The sequence below is a fragment of the Salvelinus alpinus genome, chromosome 25 (assembly GCF_045679555.1).
Source record: "Salvelinus alpinus chromosome 25, SLU_Salpinus.1, whole genome shotgun sequence".
Taxonomy (NCBI): domain Eukaryota; kingdom Metazoa; phylum Chordata; class Actinopteri; order Salmoniformes; family Salmonidae; genus Salvelinus; species Salvelinus alpinus.
The window spans coordinates 28573396-28592330 of NC_092110.1; the positions used below are offsets into that span (position 1 = coordinate 28573396).

The 18935-nt window shown below is 44.7% G+C and overlaps 1 protein-coding gene across 1 annotated transcript in view; it reads right to left on the minus strand.

The window, feature by feature from the left end:
- The window catches only part of LOC139553772 (frizzled-3-like), a 42095-nt gene that overhangs the window by 8335 nt on the left and 14825 nt on the right, over positions 1–18935 (minus strand). Inside the window, exons 3-6 of the mRNA XM_071366427.1 lie at positions 8184–8380; positions 6802–7267; positions 6379–6678; positions 5707–5958 (exon numbers count right to left, since the gene is read on the minus strand). Coding sequence (XP_071222528.1) covers positions 5707–5958; positions 6379–6678; positions 6802–7267; positions 8184–8380 — 1215 coding nt within the window. The remainder of the gene's footprint in view (positions 1–5706; positions 5959–6378; positions 6679–6801; positions 7268–8183; positions 8381–18935) is intronic.

The window sequence follows — 18935 nt, forward strand, 5'->3', positions numbered from 1 at the left end:
GAAAAGTTGTGGGCACAACTGAAAAAGCGTGTGCGAGCAAGGAGGCCTACAAACCTGACTCAGTTACACCAGCTCTGTCAGGAGGAATGAGCCAAAATTCACCCAACTTATTGTGGGAAGATTGTGGAAGGCTACCTGAAACATTTGACCCAAGTTAAACAATTTAAAGGCAATGCTACCAAATACTAATTGAGTGTATGTAAACGTCTGACCCACTGGGAATGTGATGAAAGAAATAAAAGCTGAAATAATCATTCTCTCTACTATTATTCTGACATTTCACATTCTTAAAATAAAGTGGTAATCCTAACTGACCTAAAACAGGGATTTTTTACTAGGATTAAATGTCAGGAATTGTGAAAAACTGACTTTAAATGTATTTGGCTAAGGTGTATGTAAACTTCCGACTTCAACTGTAAGTATTCAGACTGTTTTCTATGAGACTCGAAATTGAGCTCAGGTGCATCCTGTTTCCGTTGATCATCCTTGAGATGTTTCTACAACTTGATTGGAGTCCACCTGTGGTAAATTCAATTGATTGGACATGGTTTGGAAAGGCACACACCTGTCTTTATAATGTCCCACAGTTAGAGCAAAAACCAAGCCATGAGGTGAAGGAACTGTCCGTAGAGCCCTGAGACAGGATTGTGTCGAGGCAGATCTGGGGAAAGGTACCAAAACATCTATGCAGCATTGAAGGTCCACAAGAACACAGTGGCCTCCATCATTCTTAACTGGAAGAATTTTGGAACCACCAAGACTCTTCCTAGAGCTGGCTGCCCGGCCAAACTGAGCAATCGTGGGAGAAGGGCCTTGGTCAGGGAGGTGACCAAGAACCCGATGGTCACTCTGACAGAGCTCCAGAGTTCCTCTTTGGAGATGGGAGAAGCTTACAGAAGGACAACCATCTTTGCAGTACTCCACCAATCAGGCCTTTATGGTAGAGTTGCCAGACAGAAGCCACTCCTCAGTAAAAGGCACATGACAGCCCGCTTGGAGTTTGCCAAAAGGCACCTAAAGGACTCTCAGACCATGAGAAACAAAATTCTCTGGTCTGACGAAACCAAGATTCACTTTTTGGCCTGAATGCCAAGAGTCACATCTGGAGGAAACCAGGCACTGCTCATCACCTGGCACCATCCCTACGGTGAAGCATGGTGATTGCAGCATCATGCTGTGGGGATGTTTTTCAGCAGCAGGGACTGGGAGACTAGTCAGGATCGAGGGAAAGATGAATGGATCAAAGTACAGAGAGATCCTTGATGAAAACCTGCTCCAGAGCGCTCAGGACATCAGACTGGGGCGAATGTTCACCTTCCAACAGGACAACGACCCTAAGCACACAGCCAGTGGTTTCGGGACAAGTCTCTGAATTTTCTTGAGTGGCCCATTCAGAGACTTGAACCCGATCGGTCATCTCTGGAGAGAACTGAAAATAGCTGAGCAGCGACGCTCCCCATCCAACCTGACAGATCTTGAGAGGATCTGCAGAGAAGAATGGGAGAAACTCCCGAAATACAGGTGTGCCAAGCTTGTAGTGTCATACCCAAGAAGATGTGAGGTTGTAATTGCCGCCAAAGGTGCTTCAACAAAGTACTGAGTAAAGGGTCTGAATACTTATGTAAATTTGATATTTAAGTTATATATTTTTTTTGCTTTGTCATTATGGGGTATTGTGTGTAGATTGATGAGTGGAAAAAAACGATTAAATCCATTTTAGAATAAGGCTGTAACGTAACAAAATGTGGAAAAGGTGAAGGAGTCTGAATACTTTCCGAACGCACTGTAAGTCTTCAACTCCTTTGTTATGACAAGCCTAAATAACTTAAGGAGTAAAAATTTGCTTAAAAAGGCACATAATAAATTGCATGGACTCACTCTGTGAGCAATAATAGTGTTTAACATGATCTTTGATGACTACCTCAACACTGTACCCCAAACATACAGTTATCTGTAAGGTCCCTCAGTCGAGCAGTGAATTTCAAACACAGACTCAACTACAAAGACCAGGGAGGTTTCCAGTGTCTCGCAAAGAAGTGCACCTATGTAGAATGTGGCAAGGCAATTCACTTTTTGTCCTGAATACAAAGTGTTATGTTTGGGGCAAATCCAATACAACACATTATGGAAGACCACTCTCCAGTGGTGGTTGCATCATGTTATGGGTATGCTTGTAATCGTTAAGTACTGGGGAGTTTTTCAGGATAAAAAAGAAACAGAACGGAACACCTGACGCTGAAAGATTAATTCACTTTTCAGCAGGACAATAACCTAAAACACAAGGCCAAATCTACACTGGAGTTGCTTACCAAGAGTTACAGTTTTAACTTAAATCTACTTGAAAATCTATGGCAAGACCTGAAAAAGGCTGTCTGCTCCTGAACAAGGCAGTTAACCCACTGTTCCTTGGGTAGATCGTTATTGTAAATAAGAATTTGTTCTTAACTAGCTTGCCTAGTTACAGTGGGGAGAACAAGTATTTGATACACTGACGATTTTGCAGGTTTTCCTACTTACAAAGCATGTAGAGGTCTGTAATTTTTATCATAGGTACACTTCAACTGTGAGAGACGGAATCTAAAACAAAATTCCAGAAAATCACATTGTATGATTTTTAAGTAATTAATTTTCATTTTATTGCATGACATAAGTATTTGATACATCAGAAAAGCAGAACTTAATATTTGGTACAGAAACCTTTGTTTGCAATTACAGAGATCATACGTTTCCTGTAGTTCTTGACCAGGTTTGCACACACTGCAGCAGGGATTTTGGCCCACTGCTCCATACAGACCTTCTCCAGATCCTTCAGGTTTCGGGGCTGTCGCTAGGCAATACGGACTTTCAGCTCCCTCCAAAGATTTTCTATTGGGTTCAGGTCTGGAGACTGGCTAGGCCACTCCAGGACCTTGAGATGCTTCTTAAGAGGATCTCCTTAGTTGCCCTGGCTGTGTGTTTCGGGTCATTGTCATGCTGGAAGACCCAGCCACGACCCATCTTCAATGCTCTTACTGAGGGAAGGAGGTTGTTGGCCAAGATCTCGCGATACATGGCCCCATCCATCCTCCCCTCAATACGGTGCAGTCGTCCTGTCCCCTTTGCAGAAAAGCATCCCCAAAGAATGATGTTTCCACCTCCATGCTTCACGGTTGGGATGGTGTTCTTGGGGTTGTACTCATCCTTCTTCTTCCTCCAAACACGGCGAGTGGAGTTTAGACCAAAAAGCTCTATTTTTGTCTCATCAGACCACATGACCTTCTCCCATTCCTCCTCTGGATCATCCAGATGGTCATTGGCAAACTTCAGACGGGCCTGGACATGCGCTGGCTTGAGCAGGGGGACCTTGCGTGCGCTGCAGGATTTTAATCCATGACGGCGTAGTGTGTTACTAATGGTTTTCTTTGAGACTGTGGTCCCAGCTCTCTTCAGGTCATTGACCAGGTCCTGCCGTGTAGTTCTGGGCTGATCCCTCACCTTCCTCATGATCATTGATGCCCCACGAGGTGAGATCTTGCATGGAGCCCCAGACCGAGGGTGATTGACCGTCATCTTGAACTTCTTCCATTTTCTAATAATTGCGCCAACAGTTGTTGCCTTCTCACCAAGCTGCTTGCCTATTGTCCTGTAGCCCATCCCAGCCTTGTGCAGGTCTACAATTTTATCCCTGATGTCCTTACACAGCTCTTTGGTCTTGGCCATTGTGGAGAGGTTGGAGTCTGTTTGATTGAGTGTGTGGACAGGTGTCTTTTATACAGGTAACGAGTTCAAACAGGTGCAGTTAATACAGGTAATGAGTGGAGAACAGGAGAGCTTCTTAAAGAAAAACTAACTAGGTCTGTGAGAGCCGGAATTCTTACTGGTTGGTAGGTGATCAAATACTTATGTCATGCAATAAAATGCAAATTAATTACTTAAAAATCATACAATGTGATTTTCTGGAATTTTGTTTTAGATTCTGTCTCTCACAGTTGAAGTGTACCTATGATAACAATTACAGACCTCTACATGCTTTGTAAATAGGAAAACCTGCAAAATCGGCAGTGTATCAAATACTTGTTCTCCCCACTGTAATTTTTTTATTTCACCTTTATTTAACCAGGTAGGCCAGTTGAGAACAAGTTCTCATTTACAACTGCGACCTGGCCAAGATAAAGCAAAGCAGTGCGTCAATAAACAACAACACAGAGTTACATGTGGGATAAACAAAAGTACAATCAATAAAACAATAGAAAAATCTATATACTATGTGTGCAAATTGAGTAAGGAGGTAAAGCAATAAATAGGCCATAGTAGAGAAGTAATTACAATTTAGCAAATTAACACTGGAGTGATAGATGTGCAGATGATGATGTGCAAGTAGAAATACTGGTGTGCAAAATAGCAACAAAAAAAAGTAAATAAAAACAATATGGGGATGAGGTAGGTAGTTGGATGGGCTATTTACAGATGGGCTGTGTACAGCTGCAGCGATCGGTAAGCTGCTCAGATAGCTGATGCTTAAATTTAGTGAGGGAGATATTAGTCTCCAACTTTAGCGATTTTTGCAATTCGTTCCAGTCATTGGCAGCAGAGAACTGGAAGGAAAGGCGGCCAAATGAGGTGTTGGCTTTGGGGATGACCAGTGAGATATACCTGCTGGAGCGCGTGCTAGGGGTGGGTGTTGTTATGGTGACCAGTGAGCTGAGATAAGGCGGAGCTTTACCTAGCAAAGACTTATAGATGACCTGGAGCCAGTGGGTCTGGCGACGAATATGTAGCGAGGGCCAACCGACGAGAGCAGTGGTGGGTAATATATGGGGCTTTGGTGACAAAATGGATGGCACTGTGATAGACTGCATCCAGTTTGCTGAGTAGAGTGTTGGAGGCTATTTTTAAATGACATCTCCGAAGTCAAGGATCGGTAGGATAGTCAGTTTTACGAGGGTATGTTTGGCAGCGTGAGTGAAGGATGCTTTGTTGCGAAATATGAAGCCGATTCTAGATTTAATTGTGGATTGGAGATGCTTAGTATGAGTCCGGAAGGAGAGCTTACAGTCTAGCCAGACACCTAGGTATTTGTAGTTGTCCACATATTCTAAGTCAGAACCGTCTAGAGTAGTGATGCTAGTCGGGCGGGCAGGCGGGTGCGGGCAGCGATCGGTTGAAGAGCATGTATTTAGTTTTTCTAGCATTTAAGAGCAGTTGGAGGCCACGGAAGGAGTGTTGTATGGCATTGAAGCTCGTTTGGAGGTTTGTTAGCACAGTGTCCAAAGAAGGCCCAGATGTATACAGAATGGTGTCGTCTGCGTAGAGGTGGATCAAGGAATCACCCGCAGCAAGAGCGACATCACTGATATATACAGAGAAAAGAGTCAGCCCGAGAATTGAACCCTGTGGTACCCCCATAGAGCCTGCCAGAGGTCCAGACAACAGGCCCTCCGATTTAACACACTAAATAAAGGTTAAATAAAAAAATTATAATAATCGCTGCCAAAGGTGCAAAGTATTGACTCAAGGATCTGAATACTTATGTAAATGAGATATTTCTGTATTTCATTTTCAATAAATTTGCAAACATTTCTAAAAACATGTTTTCACTTTGTCATTATGGGGTATTGTGTATAGATGGCAAAAAAAAATGTTTAATCAATTTTGAATTTAAGCTGTAACACAACAAAATGTGGAATAAGTCCAGGGGTATGAATACTTTCTGAACTGTACACCTACCTGGAAGGGACAGGGTATGTGGTAGTCTCTGCAGTGCTCCTGTACCCAGGTGGTCTCCCAGACAGACCTGTAGCTGTGTTCATACAGGTAGCAGGAGATGACCGTAAGCAGGGGCACCAGGTAAAGCACAGAGAACACCCCGATACGGATCATAAACTTCACCAGCTTGTCCTGGTTCTCCTTCTCCAGAGGGATCTCCATACGTACACGGTTCAGCGCCACGATCCCCGTCAGAAGCAGAGACACACCCACCTAGAGGCAGATATATAGGGATTAGACTAGGTTCGAGAACAATCTTCAGATATCGATTATGTATTGATTCAAGGGGCCATCTTCAAATATTGATAATGTATTGATTCAAGGGGCCATCACATGTATGTTAGTGATGCATAGGTCAGATTCTAAAGGCTTCTACACATCTATCCAACAGCCAACCCAACCGTCTATGGACGTTTGTTGAAAGAATCTGCCCCTTGTGTAATCTCAGTTGTTCGCCACTAGACATTCTCCATCGTAGTTGGTCCAGATTTAACACGTAGAATCAGCCACGGACAGTTGGTCTGAGTTGGGGAAAAACTACCCAATGCAAGATGGATAATTAATTTGCTGTAGTTAGACAGAGGTGTAAAAGCCTTTAGAATAACTCTCCTTTCTAGAGCATAAAACACTCACCGCCACGTTGAGGCAGAGCGGCGCCAGCAGGAACCAGCGCAGCGCCATGACATCGTAGAGGCCCACGAAGCACACACCACTCACGCCATCACCCTCGATCTTGTTGAGGGCCAGCAGGGCCACGGTGAGGCAGCCGGGCAGGCCCCAGGCACAGGCGTGAAAGAGAAGGGCCTTCTTCTCGATGGCCTCGCTGCCCCACTTGGGCACGGCCGCCAGGAACCAGGTGATGGTGAGGATGACCCACCACACACTGCCCGCCATAGTGAAGAAGTAGAGCACCATGAACAGCAGCGTGCACGCCTGGAGGGGTGGACATTGAAAATATCTCACACTTACATCCTATCATTGCTACCTTCTTTGAAATGTCACAGAGTAAAGCGGCTAATCAATAAATCACTAAGACAACAGACGGGGATGGCTCACCTTGTTGTGGGAGCCCTGTGTGATGGTGGCCGCCCGGTACTGGGTGGGGCTCGCCGCGTTGCAAGCCACCCTGTCCTCCAATAGGAAGCCCAGGAAGAACACAAGCGACACCATCATGTAGCAAGCGGCGTAGAAGATGATTGGCCGCTCCGGGTAGCGGAACCTCGTGACGTCGATGAGGAAGGTGAGGAAGGTGAAGAGTGTCGCCGAGAGACAGACGATGGAGACCACGCCAATGAAGTAGCGGGCGAAGGTGAGCTCCGGGCGCTGGAAGTACATGTTGGGGCAGGGGGGTGAGCACTCCCTCACGCCCAGGAACGAGTAGCCCAGGTCGGGTTCCATTTTGAGCTTCCGGGGGCACCAGAAGCCAAAATCCCTCTGGACAGACATGGGAGAGATATCGGTGGGATTTGCACTGGTCTGGAGGTCCACCGCACGAGGGTAGGGCTCGTCACAGTCTGGGAACCTGGGGGCAGGAGGGGGAGAGAGAGAGAGATTATAAAAATAGTTATGGTTGAGTTTAGGTGGTAAGAGGGATTGTAATGTTTGAGTTGAGAACCAGTCAGGGTTCAAGGTTCAGGCTCTACATGGAAATCAGATTAGGGTTGTGGTGATGGTGATACTGGGCTATGGACAGTTTAAGATTTCTCCAACAATTTAAGAGTAAGTTCAGGTTAAAGTAATCTCAGGCTAAATTCAGGTTAAAGTAAGCTCAGGCTAAGTTCAGGTTAAAATAGGCTCAGAGTAAGTTCAGGTTAAAGTAGATTCAGGCTAATTTCAGGTTAAAGTAGGCTCATGGTAAATGCAGGTTAAAGTAGGCTCAGGGGTAAATTTAGGTTAAAGTAGGCTCATGGTAAGTTCAGGTTAAAGTAAGCTCAGGCTAAGTTCAGGTTAAAGTAGGCTCAGGGTAAGTTCAGGTTAAAGTAGGCTCAGGCTAATTTCAGGTTAAAGTAGGCTCATGGTAAATTCAGGTTAAAGTAGGCTCAGGGGTAAGTTTAGGTTAACGTAGCCTCATGGTAAGTTCAGGTTAAAGTAGGCTCAGGGGTAAATTCAGGTTAAAGTATGCTCATGGTAAGTTCAGGTTAAAGTAGGCTCAGGCTAATTTCAGGTTAAAGTAGGCTCATGGTAAATTCAGGTTAAAGTAGGCTCAGGGGTAAGTTTAGGTTAAAGTAGCCTCATGGTAAGTTCAGGTTAAAGTAGGCTCAGGGGTAAATTCAGGTTAAAGTAGGCTCATGGTAAGTTCAGGTTAAAGTAGGCTCAGGGGTAAATTCAGGTTAAAGTAGGCTCATGGTAAGTTCAGGTTAAAGTAGGCTCAGGGGTAAGTTCAGGTTAAAGTAGGCTCAGGGTAAGTTCAGCCAACCCAGAAACAGTCCCATACATACCTGCTACACTCTGTCTCGTCTGGCCAGGCCACCCCAAACATCTCCATGAGTTTGTAGCAGTCTCTCTTGGCGCGGTGGCACAGGGCTCGGCAGGGCATGGACACCCGGCCATACTCCATACAGACTGGAGCGTAGAGGGCACACAGGAACATCCTCAGGTCCTCCGAACACTGCAGGTTCACCATGGGGTGGAAGGGCTGAAGGAGGAAAGGAGAGAGGGAGGGAAACAACGTGGGAGAGGTGGGAGGGAGAGAGAAAGAGAAGGGGATAGAGAGAGAGAGAGGAATAGAGAGAGGGGGATAGAGATAGGGGGAGATACAGAGAGAGGGAGAGAGAGAGAGGGGGATAGAGAGGGATATAGAGAGGGAGATGGGGATAGAGAGAGGGAGCGATAGAGAGTGGGGGATAGAGAGAGGGAGAGAGGAAGATAGAGAGAGGGATAGAGAGAGGGCGATAGAGAGAGGGGGATAGGGAGGGGGATAGAGAGAGGGAGAGAGGGGGGATGGAGAGAGGGGTATAGAGAGAGGGGGATAGGGAGGGGGATATAGAGAGGGGGATAGGGAGGGGAGAGAAAGAGGGAGAGGGGGATAGAGAGGAGACAGAGAGAGGGTGAGAGAATAATATAGAGAGGGCGATAGAGAGAGAGGGATATAGAGAGGGAGAGAGGGGGATATAGAGAGGGAGAGAGGGCAATAGAGAGAAGGGGATAGAGAGAGGGATAGAGAGAGGGAAAGATGGGGATAGAGAGAGGGGGGAAGAGAGTGATAGAGAGAGGTGGGATATAGAGAGGTGGGAGGAGGATAGAGAGAGGGAGAGAGGGGGATAGAGAGAGGGGGATATAGAGAGGGAGAGAAGGGGATAGAGAGAACGGGATAGAGAGAGGGGGAGAGAGAGAGGGAGAGAAGGGGATAGAGAGAGGGAGAGAAGAGGATAGAGAAAGGGGGAGGGAGAGAGGGATAGAAGAGAGGGGATATATAGAGGGAAAGAGGGGGATAGAGCGAGGGGGAGGGAGAGAGACTGAAAGTTGTCGTTAGAAGCACCATAAATATTTAGTCCAGGCTATGAAATATTCACAGGCAGCCCTCACATCAGAGAACAGTCAGGACACACACAGTGAATATCACGCCTTTGGCCAGCCACAACCAGCCACAGCATCACATCACCCACAGAGAGCAACAAGATAAACCTTTATGCTATTGAGCAGGATGGAAACTCTGGTCCTTTGGGGCCCGAGTGTCTGCTCTACTGGCAAACACACCTGGTTTCCCAGATCTAAATCAGATGCTGGTTTGAAGAAGAAACAGCAGATACTTCAGGGTTAGAAAGACGGAGAGAACCCATCCCTGCTCTAGCAGCTGGGTAGCTAGCTAGTGGCTACATCAGTGCTTTTGTCTGCATGCATTTTCTCTACAAGCCCTAGCAATCTGTGTACTGAGCCCTTGTGTCAAAACACACACACTCTGTATGCACACACACAATCCCACTAATTTGCCCTGTCTATCACTTTAATGCTGTGAAAAAGGATTAGTGCTCTTTCTTAGGCATGTAAGGGCTCACAGAAAACAGAAATCTCACACACACACACACACACACACACACACACACACACACACACACACACACACACACACACACACACACACACACACACACACACACACACACACACACACACACACACACACACAAACACACAAACACACACACACACACATCTACAGTAGATATAATCCCCAGCAGAGAAATAGAATCGTGAGAGACAGAGGCAGACAGAGATGGGATTTCCCTGTGTTTGACCAGCAGACAGGCAACCAGTGTGAGGGCTTTACACCGTCTAAATGTCACCTCATATGAACAGCTCATACATCTAACACCAACACAGATACACAGAGGGCCAGTCAAAACAACCTGTGTGTACGTCCATGTGTAATTTGTACAATAGTAGCAGGCGTGTGTATACTGTGAGTGTGTGTCTCCAGCTGGCAAGTGTCTTCACTGACATTTTCAACCTCTCCCTAACCCAGTCTATAATACCTACATGATTCAAACAGACCACCATAGTACCTGTGCCTAAGAACGCCAAGGTAACCTGTCTAAATGACTTACGCCCCGTAGCACTCACATCTGTAGCCATGAAGTGCTTTGAAAGGCTGGAAATGACACCCTGGACCCACTCCAATTCGCATACCGCCCCAAAAGATCCACAGATGATGCACTCTCTATTGCACTCCACTTGAACAAAAGGAACACCTATGTGAGAATGCTATTCATTGACTACAGCTCAGCGTTCAACACCATAGTGCCCTCCAAGCTCATCAATAAGCTAAGGACGCTGGGACTGAACACCTCCCTCTGCAACTGGATCCTGGACTCCCTGACGGGTTGCCCCCAGGTGATGAGGGTAGGCTACAACACATTCGCCACACTGGTCCTGGACACGGGGACCCCTCAGTGGTGCGTGCTTAGTCCCCTCCTGTACTCCCTGTTCACCAACGACTGAGCACGACTCCAACACCATCATTAAGTTTGCTGACGACACAACAGTGTTCACCGACAACGATGAGACAGCCTATAGGGAGGAGGTCAGAGACCTGGCAGTGTGGTTTCAGGACAACAACCACTCCCTCAACGTCAGCAAGATAAAGTAGCTGATCGTAGACTACAGGAAACGGACGGCCGAGCACACCCCCATTTGTGCACACCCCCATTCACATCGGCGGGACTATAGTGGAGAGGGTATAGACCGTATACCCGGGGAGTTGGAAAACTAAACAATTTCTTTGAAGTTTTTAAATACATTTGAATATTCGTAGCTACTTTTAAGTTAATACCTGCAGTCAACTTGTGCAATACGTTAGGAGATAAAGAACATTGCGTTCTTCATTTCACCTGTCACATTATTATGAATAATGAGAGTCACTCACTGTTGTGCAGCATGGGCCAGGTGAATTAATTACAGTATGCAATTTACAACTAAATGTTTGCCAGCTAGATATCTTATAACTATTAAGTCAACTGTATAAAATCTGCTAAATGCTCAGCAGTTGTGCATTTGGTTTGATAATTTAGTAACTAGTTAGCTATATATATCAAGCATTCGCTTGTTAACAGCAGAGAATCCCCTCCTGGATCAAGAGCCTTGCTGGCTAATATTTGTTTTGTGCGTGCAGCAAACTGGAGTAAAAAAATGTTGTTCCTTCAATACTTTAGGTCAGAAACTGTACAAAATCTTTGCAATGCGCTCGTTAGCATTTAGTTAGCATTCTCTATGGGATTTTACATGTACTTGTTAGCATTGCTAACCTTTGGATTACAGAGTATTCAGTGAAGTTTGAAAACAGCACCCATTGTGTTCAGTGCCGGTATTACCGAATATCCTGGTATGGCACATGGTCGGTATGAAGGTTTGACAATCTGAATACCAACCAAGCCTATCACTAAGGACCTATCATGACCCTCAGATCCTCAAAAAGTTCTACAGCTGCACCATAGAGAGCATCTTGACTGGCTGCATCACCGCTTGGTAGGGCAACTGCTTGGCATCCGACCGTAAGGCGCTACAGAGGGTAGTGCATACGGCCCAGTCCATCACTGGGGCTGAGCTCCCTGCCATCCAGGACCTCTATACCAGGCGGTATCAGAGGAAGGCCCTAAAAATTGTCAAAGACTCCAGCCACCCAAGTCATAGACTGTTCTCTCTGCAACCGCAACGCCAGCGGTACCGATGCACCAAGTCTGGAACCAACAGCACCCTGAACACCTTCTAACCCCAAGCCATAAGACCTGTAAATAGTTAGTTAAATAGTTATCCAAATATACTGAACACAAATATAAACGCAACAATTTCTAAGATTCTACTGAGTTACAGTTCATATAAGGAAATCAGTCAATTGAAATAAATTCATTAGGCCCTAATCTATGGATTTCATGACTGTGTAGGGGTGCAGCCATGGGTGGACCTGGGAGGACATAGGCCCACCCACTTGGCAGCCAGACCCCCCCCACCCCCTCCCCGACCAACGATCCCGCAGGTAAAGAAAATGGATGTGGGAGTCATGGGCTGGCGTGGTTACATGTGGTCTATAGTTGTGCGGCCGGTTGGACGTACTGCCAAATTTTCTAAAACGACGTTCGGCTCATGGTAGGGAAATTAACATTCAATACTCTGGAAACAGCTCTGGTGGACATTCCTGCAGTCAGCATGTCAATTACATGCTCCTTCAAAACTTGAGACATCTGTGGCATTGTGTTTTGTGCAAAACTACACATTTTAGAGTGTCCTTTTATTGTTGCCTAAAGGAAGATGGTTATTCAGGCGAGTGGATTTTGAAGCGATGAGCAGCACTCAGACATTATGTGACGGTAATGAATCAAGACAAATGCAGAGGAATAAAAAGCTGCACTTAGAGCACGGCCCACCCAGCTCTCTCTGTGTGTGTGTTGGCCTACCTGCCCTGTTTGGAATCTGTTTTGATCATTCTCGATTGATGCTTTCCAGATCTGTGCACGAGAAAATATGTTCTACCCGCAAATGGGTGCAGCGACACATAAGATCCCATGTTTCTTAATTAAGACAGTAACAGCACACCCCCACACACCATCACAACAGCCTCAAATGACTGAGCACACACACACAGTCAATATTAGGCCAGCAGCATACCACCCTGCATCCCACTGCTGGCTTGCTTCTGAAGCTAAGCAGGGTCGGTCCTGGATGGGAGACCAGATGCTGCTGGAAGTGGTGTTGGAGGGCCAGTAGGAGGTACTCTTTCCTCAGGTCTAAAGAAATGCTCCAGGTCAGTGTTTTGGGACATGGCCCTGTGCAGGGGGACGTTTCTTGCAACTATAGGGGGTGCTGTTCCGCATTAGCATTTTTTGGTCTCCAAATTAAACTGCCTCGTGCTCAATTCTTGATCGTACAATATGCATATTATTGTTATTATTGGATAGAAAACACTTTCTAGTTTCTATAGCCGTTGGAATTTTGTCTCTGAGTGGTACAGAACTACTTCTACAGCACTTTTCCTGACAGGGAGTCAGATTTCAGAAATTTTGACCCCTGATCTGGGGTCGGTTTTAAGGTGCCTGTAAATGCTATGGAGAAACCGACACTGCCTACGTCTTCCTCTGGGTGTCAGTACGTCATCACGCTTTGAATGGAGTCGATTGCACAATCAGAGCCACTATAAAACAACAAAACGTGGAAGTACAGTCCTTTCCCTTCGCGCGTCTTACGCAAGATGGACATCGGACTTGCCTCCTTCCAAATGGTTGTTTAGCCAGTGATATTTCTCCGGTCATGTTTTTAGTCGTTATAGTTGTTAAAAACATCATAATGTAGTTAATTTGAACCGTTTTATAGCAATTTATATCCGTTTAGTGCGATTTTGAGGAATTTCTTTGTCGTGCACTTTGAAGCTTTGGTCACGTTTCGGGGTCTCGGTCGATGTTAGTGGACATTTCGAAGGACAGAGGACATCTATCGACCAAAAGAAGATTAGACCCAAGAAAGGATACATTGCCCAAGAATCTGATGGAAAATCACCTCATAGTAAGAAATATTTAATATGATAAATCGTTGTTCTGTCGAAATATTTTAAACGCATAATCCGCCATTTTGTTTGTTATCGCTTCACTTGGCGAACCCTGTATTGCACAGTAAGGATAATTTTAGAAATGTAAATCAGCGGTTGCATTAAGAACTAATTTGTCTTTCGATTCCTGTCAACCCTGTATTTTTTAGTCAAGTATATGATTAGCTTTCGATTAAACTAGATCACTCTGAAAGATGACGTCCGACATTTTGAGCCTTGATTTGCTAGTATTTTCATTGTATAACCACGGTTTTGTATGGCTAAATATGCACATTTTCGAACAAACTCTATATGTATGTTGTAAAATGATGTTACAGGAGTGTCATCGGAAGAATTCTGAGAAGGTTAGTGAAAAAATTTATATATTTTGGCGATGATTACGTTATAGCTCTCTTTGGCTTGAATCGATGCTCTGGTAACGTTTGCACATGTGGTATGCTAACTTATCGATTTATTGTGTTTTCGCTGTAAAACGCTTAGAAAATCTGAAATATTGTCTGAAATCACAAGATCTGGGTCTTTCCATTGCTATGCTTTGTCTATTCTTATGAAATGTTTTATGATGAGTAAATTGGTCATACACGTTGCTCTCTATAGTAATTCTAGTCGAGTTGTGATGGTCGGTGCAATTGTAAACTGTGATTTCTACCTGAAATATGCACTTTTTTCTAACAAAACCTATCCTATACCATAAATATGTTATCAGACTGTCATCTGATGAGGTTTTTTATTGGTTATTGGCTATCAATATCTTAGTTTAGCCGAATTGGTGATAGCTACTGGTGGAGAGAAAAAATGGTGGACAAAGAAATTGTGTATTTTGCTAACGTGTTTAGCTAATAGATTTACATATTGTGTCTTCCCTGTAAAACATTTTAAAAATCTGAAATGGTGGCTTTATTCACAAGATCTGTATCTTTCATCTGGTGTCTTGGACTTGTGATTTAATGATATTTAGATGCTACTATCTACTTGTGAAGCTATGCTAGCTATGCTAATCAGTGTGTGGGGGGGGTGGGGGGTGATCCCGGACCCGGGGTAGAGGCTCGTGAAAGGTTAAACCGCCCTCATACAATCAAGGCCACCTAATCATCCCCAGCTGCCAATTGGCTCATTCATCCTCCTTCCTCTCCCTTGTAACTTTTCCCCAGGTCGCTGCTGTAAATGAGAATGTGTTCTCTGTCAACTTACCTGGTAAAATACAATAAAATGTAATATGGTGAGATCTTGGTCATGCATAAATGCCTTTGTGCGAAAGAGTGGTAGAGCGTATGAGCTTGGATTTACAGGCCAAAGCTCACAGGTGAACATGTTGGCACCACAAATGGACACCCCTAGATAGTGTGTGTATGTGTGTGTGTGAGTAGCAAGAGCATGAGTGTGTGTTTGTGCGTGAGTGTGTGTGTGTGTGTATGACCATTTCTATGTCTCAGTGTTCATCTGGTCCTGTCCTGCTCTACCTATCAGAATGGCTGAATGGGAGCACCTCACTTTAAAACTACCAATCAGAGGCCTTCTTTTGATATCCCCCACCATGCACGCACACTCTCTCTACATTCCTATTGAGTGCCATGTCCTTACAGAAGCATGGGGAAACCCTTAACATAGCTCTCTTTCTGCATGACTGTGTTACAGGCCAGCTGAATGGAGTGTTCTCTCATACCATCTCCTGCTGTGTGTGTGCATGTGACTCTCTCTACCACTGTGTGTGTATACTGTGCTGTTCTCTCTCTCTACCACTGTGTGTGTGTACAATGCTGGTCTATCTCTCTACCACTGTGTGTGTGTACTGTGCTGGTCTCTCTTAGCAGATATTAATGCAAGTGTAGCGAAATGCTTGTGCTTCTAGTTCCCGACAGTGCAGTAATATCTAACAAGTAATCTAACAAATTCACAACAACTACCTAATACACACACATGTAAAGGGGTGAATAAGAATATGTACATATACAGTTGAAGTCAGAAGTTTACATTCACTTAAGTTGGAGACATTAAAACTTGTTTTTCAACCATTCCACAAATGTCTTGTTAACAAACTATAGTTTTGGCAAGTCGGTTAGGACATCTACTTTGTGCATGACACAAGTAATTTTTCCAACAATTGTTTACAGACAGATTATTTAACTTATAATTCACTGTATCACAATTCCAGTGGGTCAGAAGTTTACATACTCTGAGTTGACTGTGCCTTTAAACAGCGTGGAAAATTCCAGAAAATGATGTCATCACTTTAGAAGCTTCTGATAGGTTAATTGACATCATTTGAGTCATTTGGAGGTGTACCTGTGGATGTAATTCAAGGCCTACCTTTAAATTCAGTGCCTCTTTGCTTGACATCCTGGGAAAATCAAAAGAAATCAGCCAAGACCTCAGAAAAAAATTGTAGACCTCTACAAAAAATTTCCAGAAATTTCCAAACACCTGAAGGTACCACGTTCATCTGTACAAACAATAGTGCGAAAGTATAAACACCATGGGACCACGCAGCCGTCATACCGCTCAGGAAGGAGACACGTTCTGTCTCCTAGAGATGAACGTACTTTGGTGCGAAAAGTTTAAAAAAATCAATCCCTGAACAACAGCAAATGACCTTTTGAAGATGCTGGAGGAAACAGGTACAAAAGTATCTATATCCACAGTAAAACGAGTCCTATATCAACATAACCTGAAAGGCCGCTCAGCAAGGAAGAAGCCACTGCTCAAAAACCACCATAAAAAAGCCAGACTACAGTTTGCAACTGCACATGGGGACAAAGATGGTACTTTTTGGAGAAATGTCCTCTGGTCTGATGAAACGAAAATAGAACTGTTTGGCTATAATGACCACCGTTATGTTTGAAGTAGAAAGGGGGAAGATTGCAAGCTGAAGAACACCATCCCAACCGTGAAGCACGGGGGTGGCAGCATCATGTTGTGGGGGTGCTTTGCTGCAGGAGGGACTGGTGCACTTCACAAAATAGATGGCATCATGAGGTGGGGAAATTATGTGGATATATTGAAGCAACATCTCAAGACATCACTCAGGAAGTTAAAGCTTGGTAGCAAATGGGTCATCCAAATGGACAATGACCCCAAGCATACTTCCAAAGTTGTGGCAAAATGGCTTAAGGACAACAAAGTCAAAGTATTGGAGTGGCCATCACAAATCCCTGACCTCAATCTTATAGAACATTTGTGGGCACAACTGAAAAAGCGTGTGCGAGCAAGGAGGCCTACAAACCTGACTCAGTTACACCAGCTATGTCAGGTGGAATGGGCCAACATTCACCCAACTTATTGTGGGAAGCTTGTAGAAGGCTACCTGAAACATTTGACCCAAGTTAAACAATTTAAAGGCAATGCTACCAAATACTAATTGAGTGTATGTAAACTTCTGACCCACTGGGAATGTGATGAAAGAAATAAAAGCTGAAATAAATCATTCTCGCTACTATTATTCTGACATTTCACATTCTTAAAATAAAGTGGTGATCCTAACTGACCTAAGACAGGGTATTTTTACTAGGATTAAATGTCAGGAATTGTGAAAAACGGAGTTTAAATGTATTTGGCTAAGGTGTATGTAAACTTCCGACTTCAACTGTAAATATATGGATGAGCGATGGCCGGGCGGCATAGGGAAGATGCAGTAGATGGTATAGAATACAGTATATACACATGAGATAAGTAATGTAGGATATGTAGACATTATTAAAGTGGCGTCATTTAAAGTGACTAGTGATACCTTTTATGAAATCAATTTATTACATTTATTAAAGTGGCCAGAGATTTGAGTTTTTATGTTGGCAGCAGCCTCTCTGTGTTAGAGATGGCTGTTTAACAGTCTGATGGCCTTGAGATAGAAGCTGTTTTTCAGTCTCTCGGTCCCTGCTTTGATGCACCTGTACTGATCTCGCCTTCAGGCTGATAGCGGGGTGAACAGGCAGTGGCTCAGGTGGTTGTTGTCCTTGATGATCTTTTTGGCCTTCCTGTGACATCGGGTGCTGTAGGTGTCCTGGAGGGCAGGTGGTTTGCCCCCGGTGATGTGTTGTGCAGACCTCACTACCCTCTGGAGAGCCTTGTGGTTGAGAGCGGTACAGTTGCTGTGTGTGTGTACCACTGTGTGTGTACTGTGCTGGTCTCTCTCTCTACCACTGTGTGTGTACTGTGCTGGTCTCTCTCTCTACCACTATGTGTGTGTACTGTGCTGGTCTCTCTCTCTACCACTGTGTGTGTACTGTGCTGGTCTCTCTCTCTACCACTGTGTGTGTGTACTGTGCTGGTCTCTCTCTCTACCACTGTGTGTGTGTACTGTGCTGGTCTCTCTCTCTACCACTGTGTGTGTGTACTGTGCTGGTCTCTCTCTCTACCACTGTGTGTGTGTACTGTGCTGGTCTCTCTCCCTACCACTGTGTGTGTTTACTGTGCTGGTCTCTCTCTCTACCACTGTGTGTACTGTGCTGGTCTCTCTCTCTACCACTGTGTGTGTACTGTGCTGGTCTCTCTCTCTACCACTGTGTGTGTTTACTGTGCTGGTCTCTCTCTCTACCACTGTGTGTACTGTGCTGGTCTCTCTCTCTACCACTGTGTGTGTTTACTGTGCTGGTCTCTCTCTCTACCACTGTGTGTGTGTACTGTGCTGGTCTCTCTACCACTGTGTGTACTGTGCTGGTCTCTCTACCACTGTGTGTACTGTGCTGGTCTCTCTACCACTGTGTGTACTGTGCTGGTCTCTCTACCACTGTGTGTGTGTACTGAGAATATCGACATTAAGTGGTTTGATTGTGGTGTCAAAAGAGGGGGATAAGAATGGTGATAAAATCTGTATTCATGACGACCTGGTTTTATTTGGGTGCAAATGTTTTGTTCTGCTGTCGCTGGTCAAAAACAAGACAAAAGCCTTCGCCCCTAAAACAAGCCTTGGGGTGATTGCACAACCCTTTGGCTTAAGGATGGGGAGGAGGCAGGGGTGGTCATCCCCTGGGCTCAGTTTTTCAAAAGTTATTTATCTGGATTTCACCTATTGGATAGGATTTCATGCATAAAAATAGAATGAATAGAACGGACAAATCATTGAATGGAATGGGGACTCCCAATCTATGCATTTTAGTTCTATGTATTTAATCCTATCCGATAGGCAAAATCCAGATAGATAACTTTTGAAAAACTGGTCTCAGGA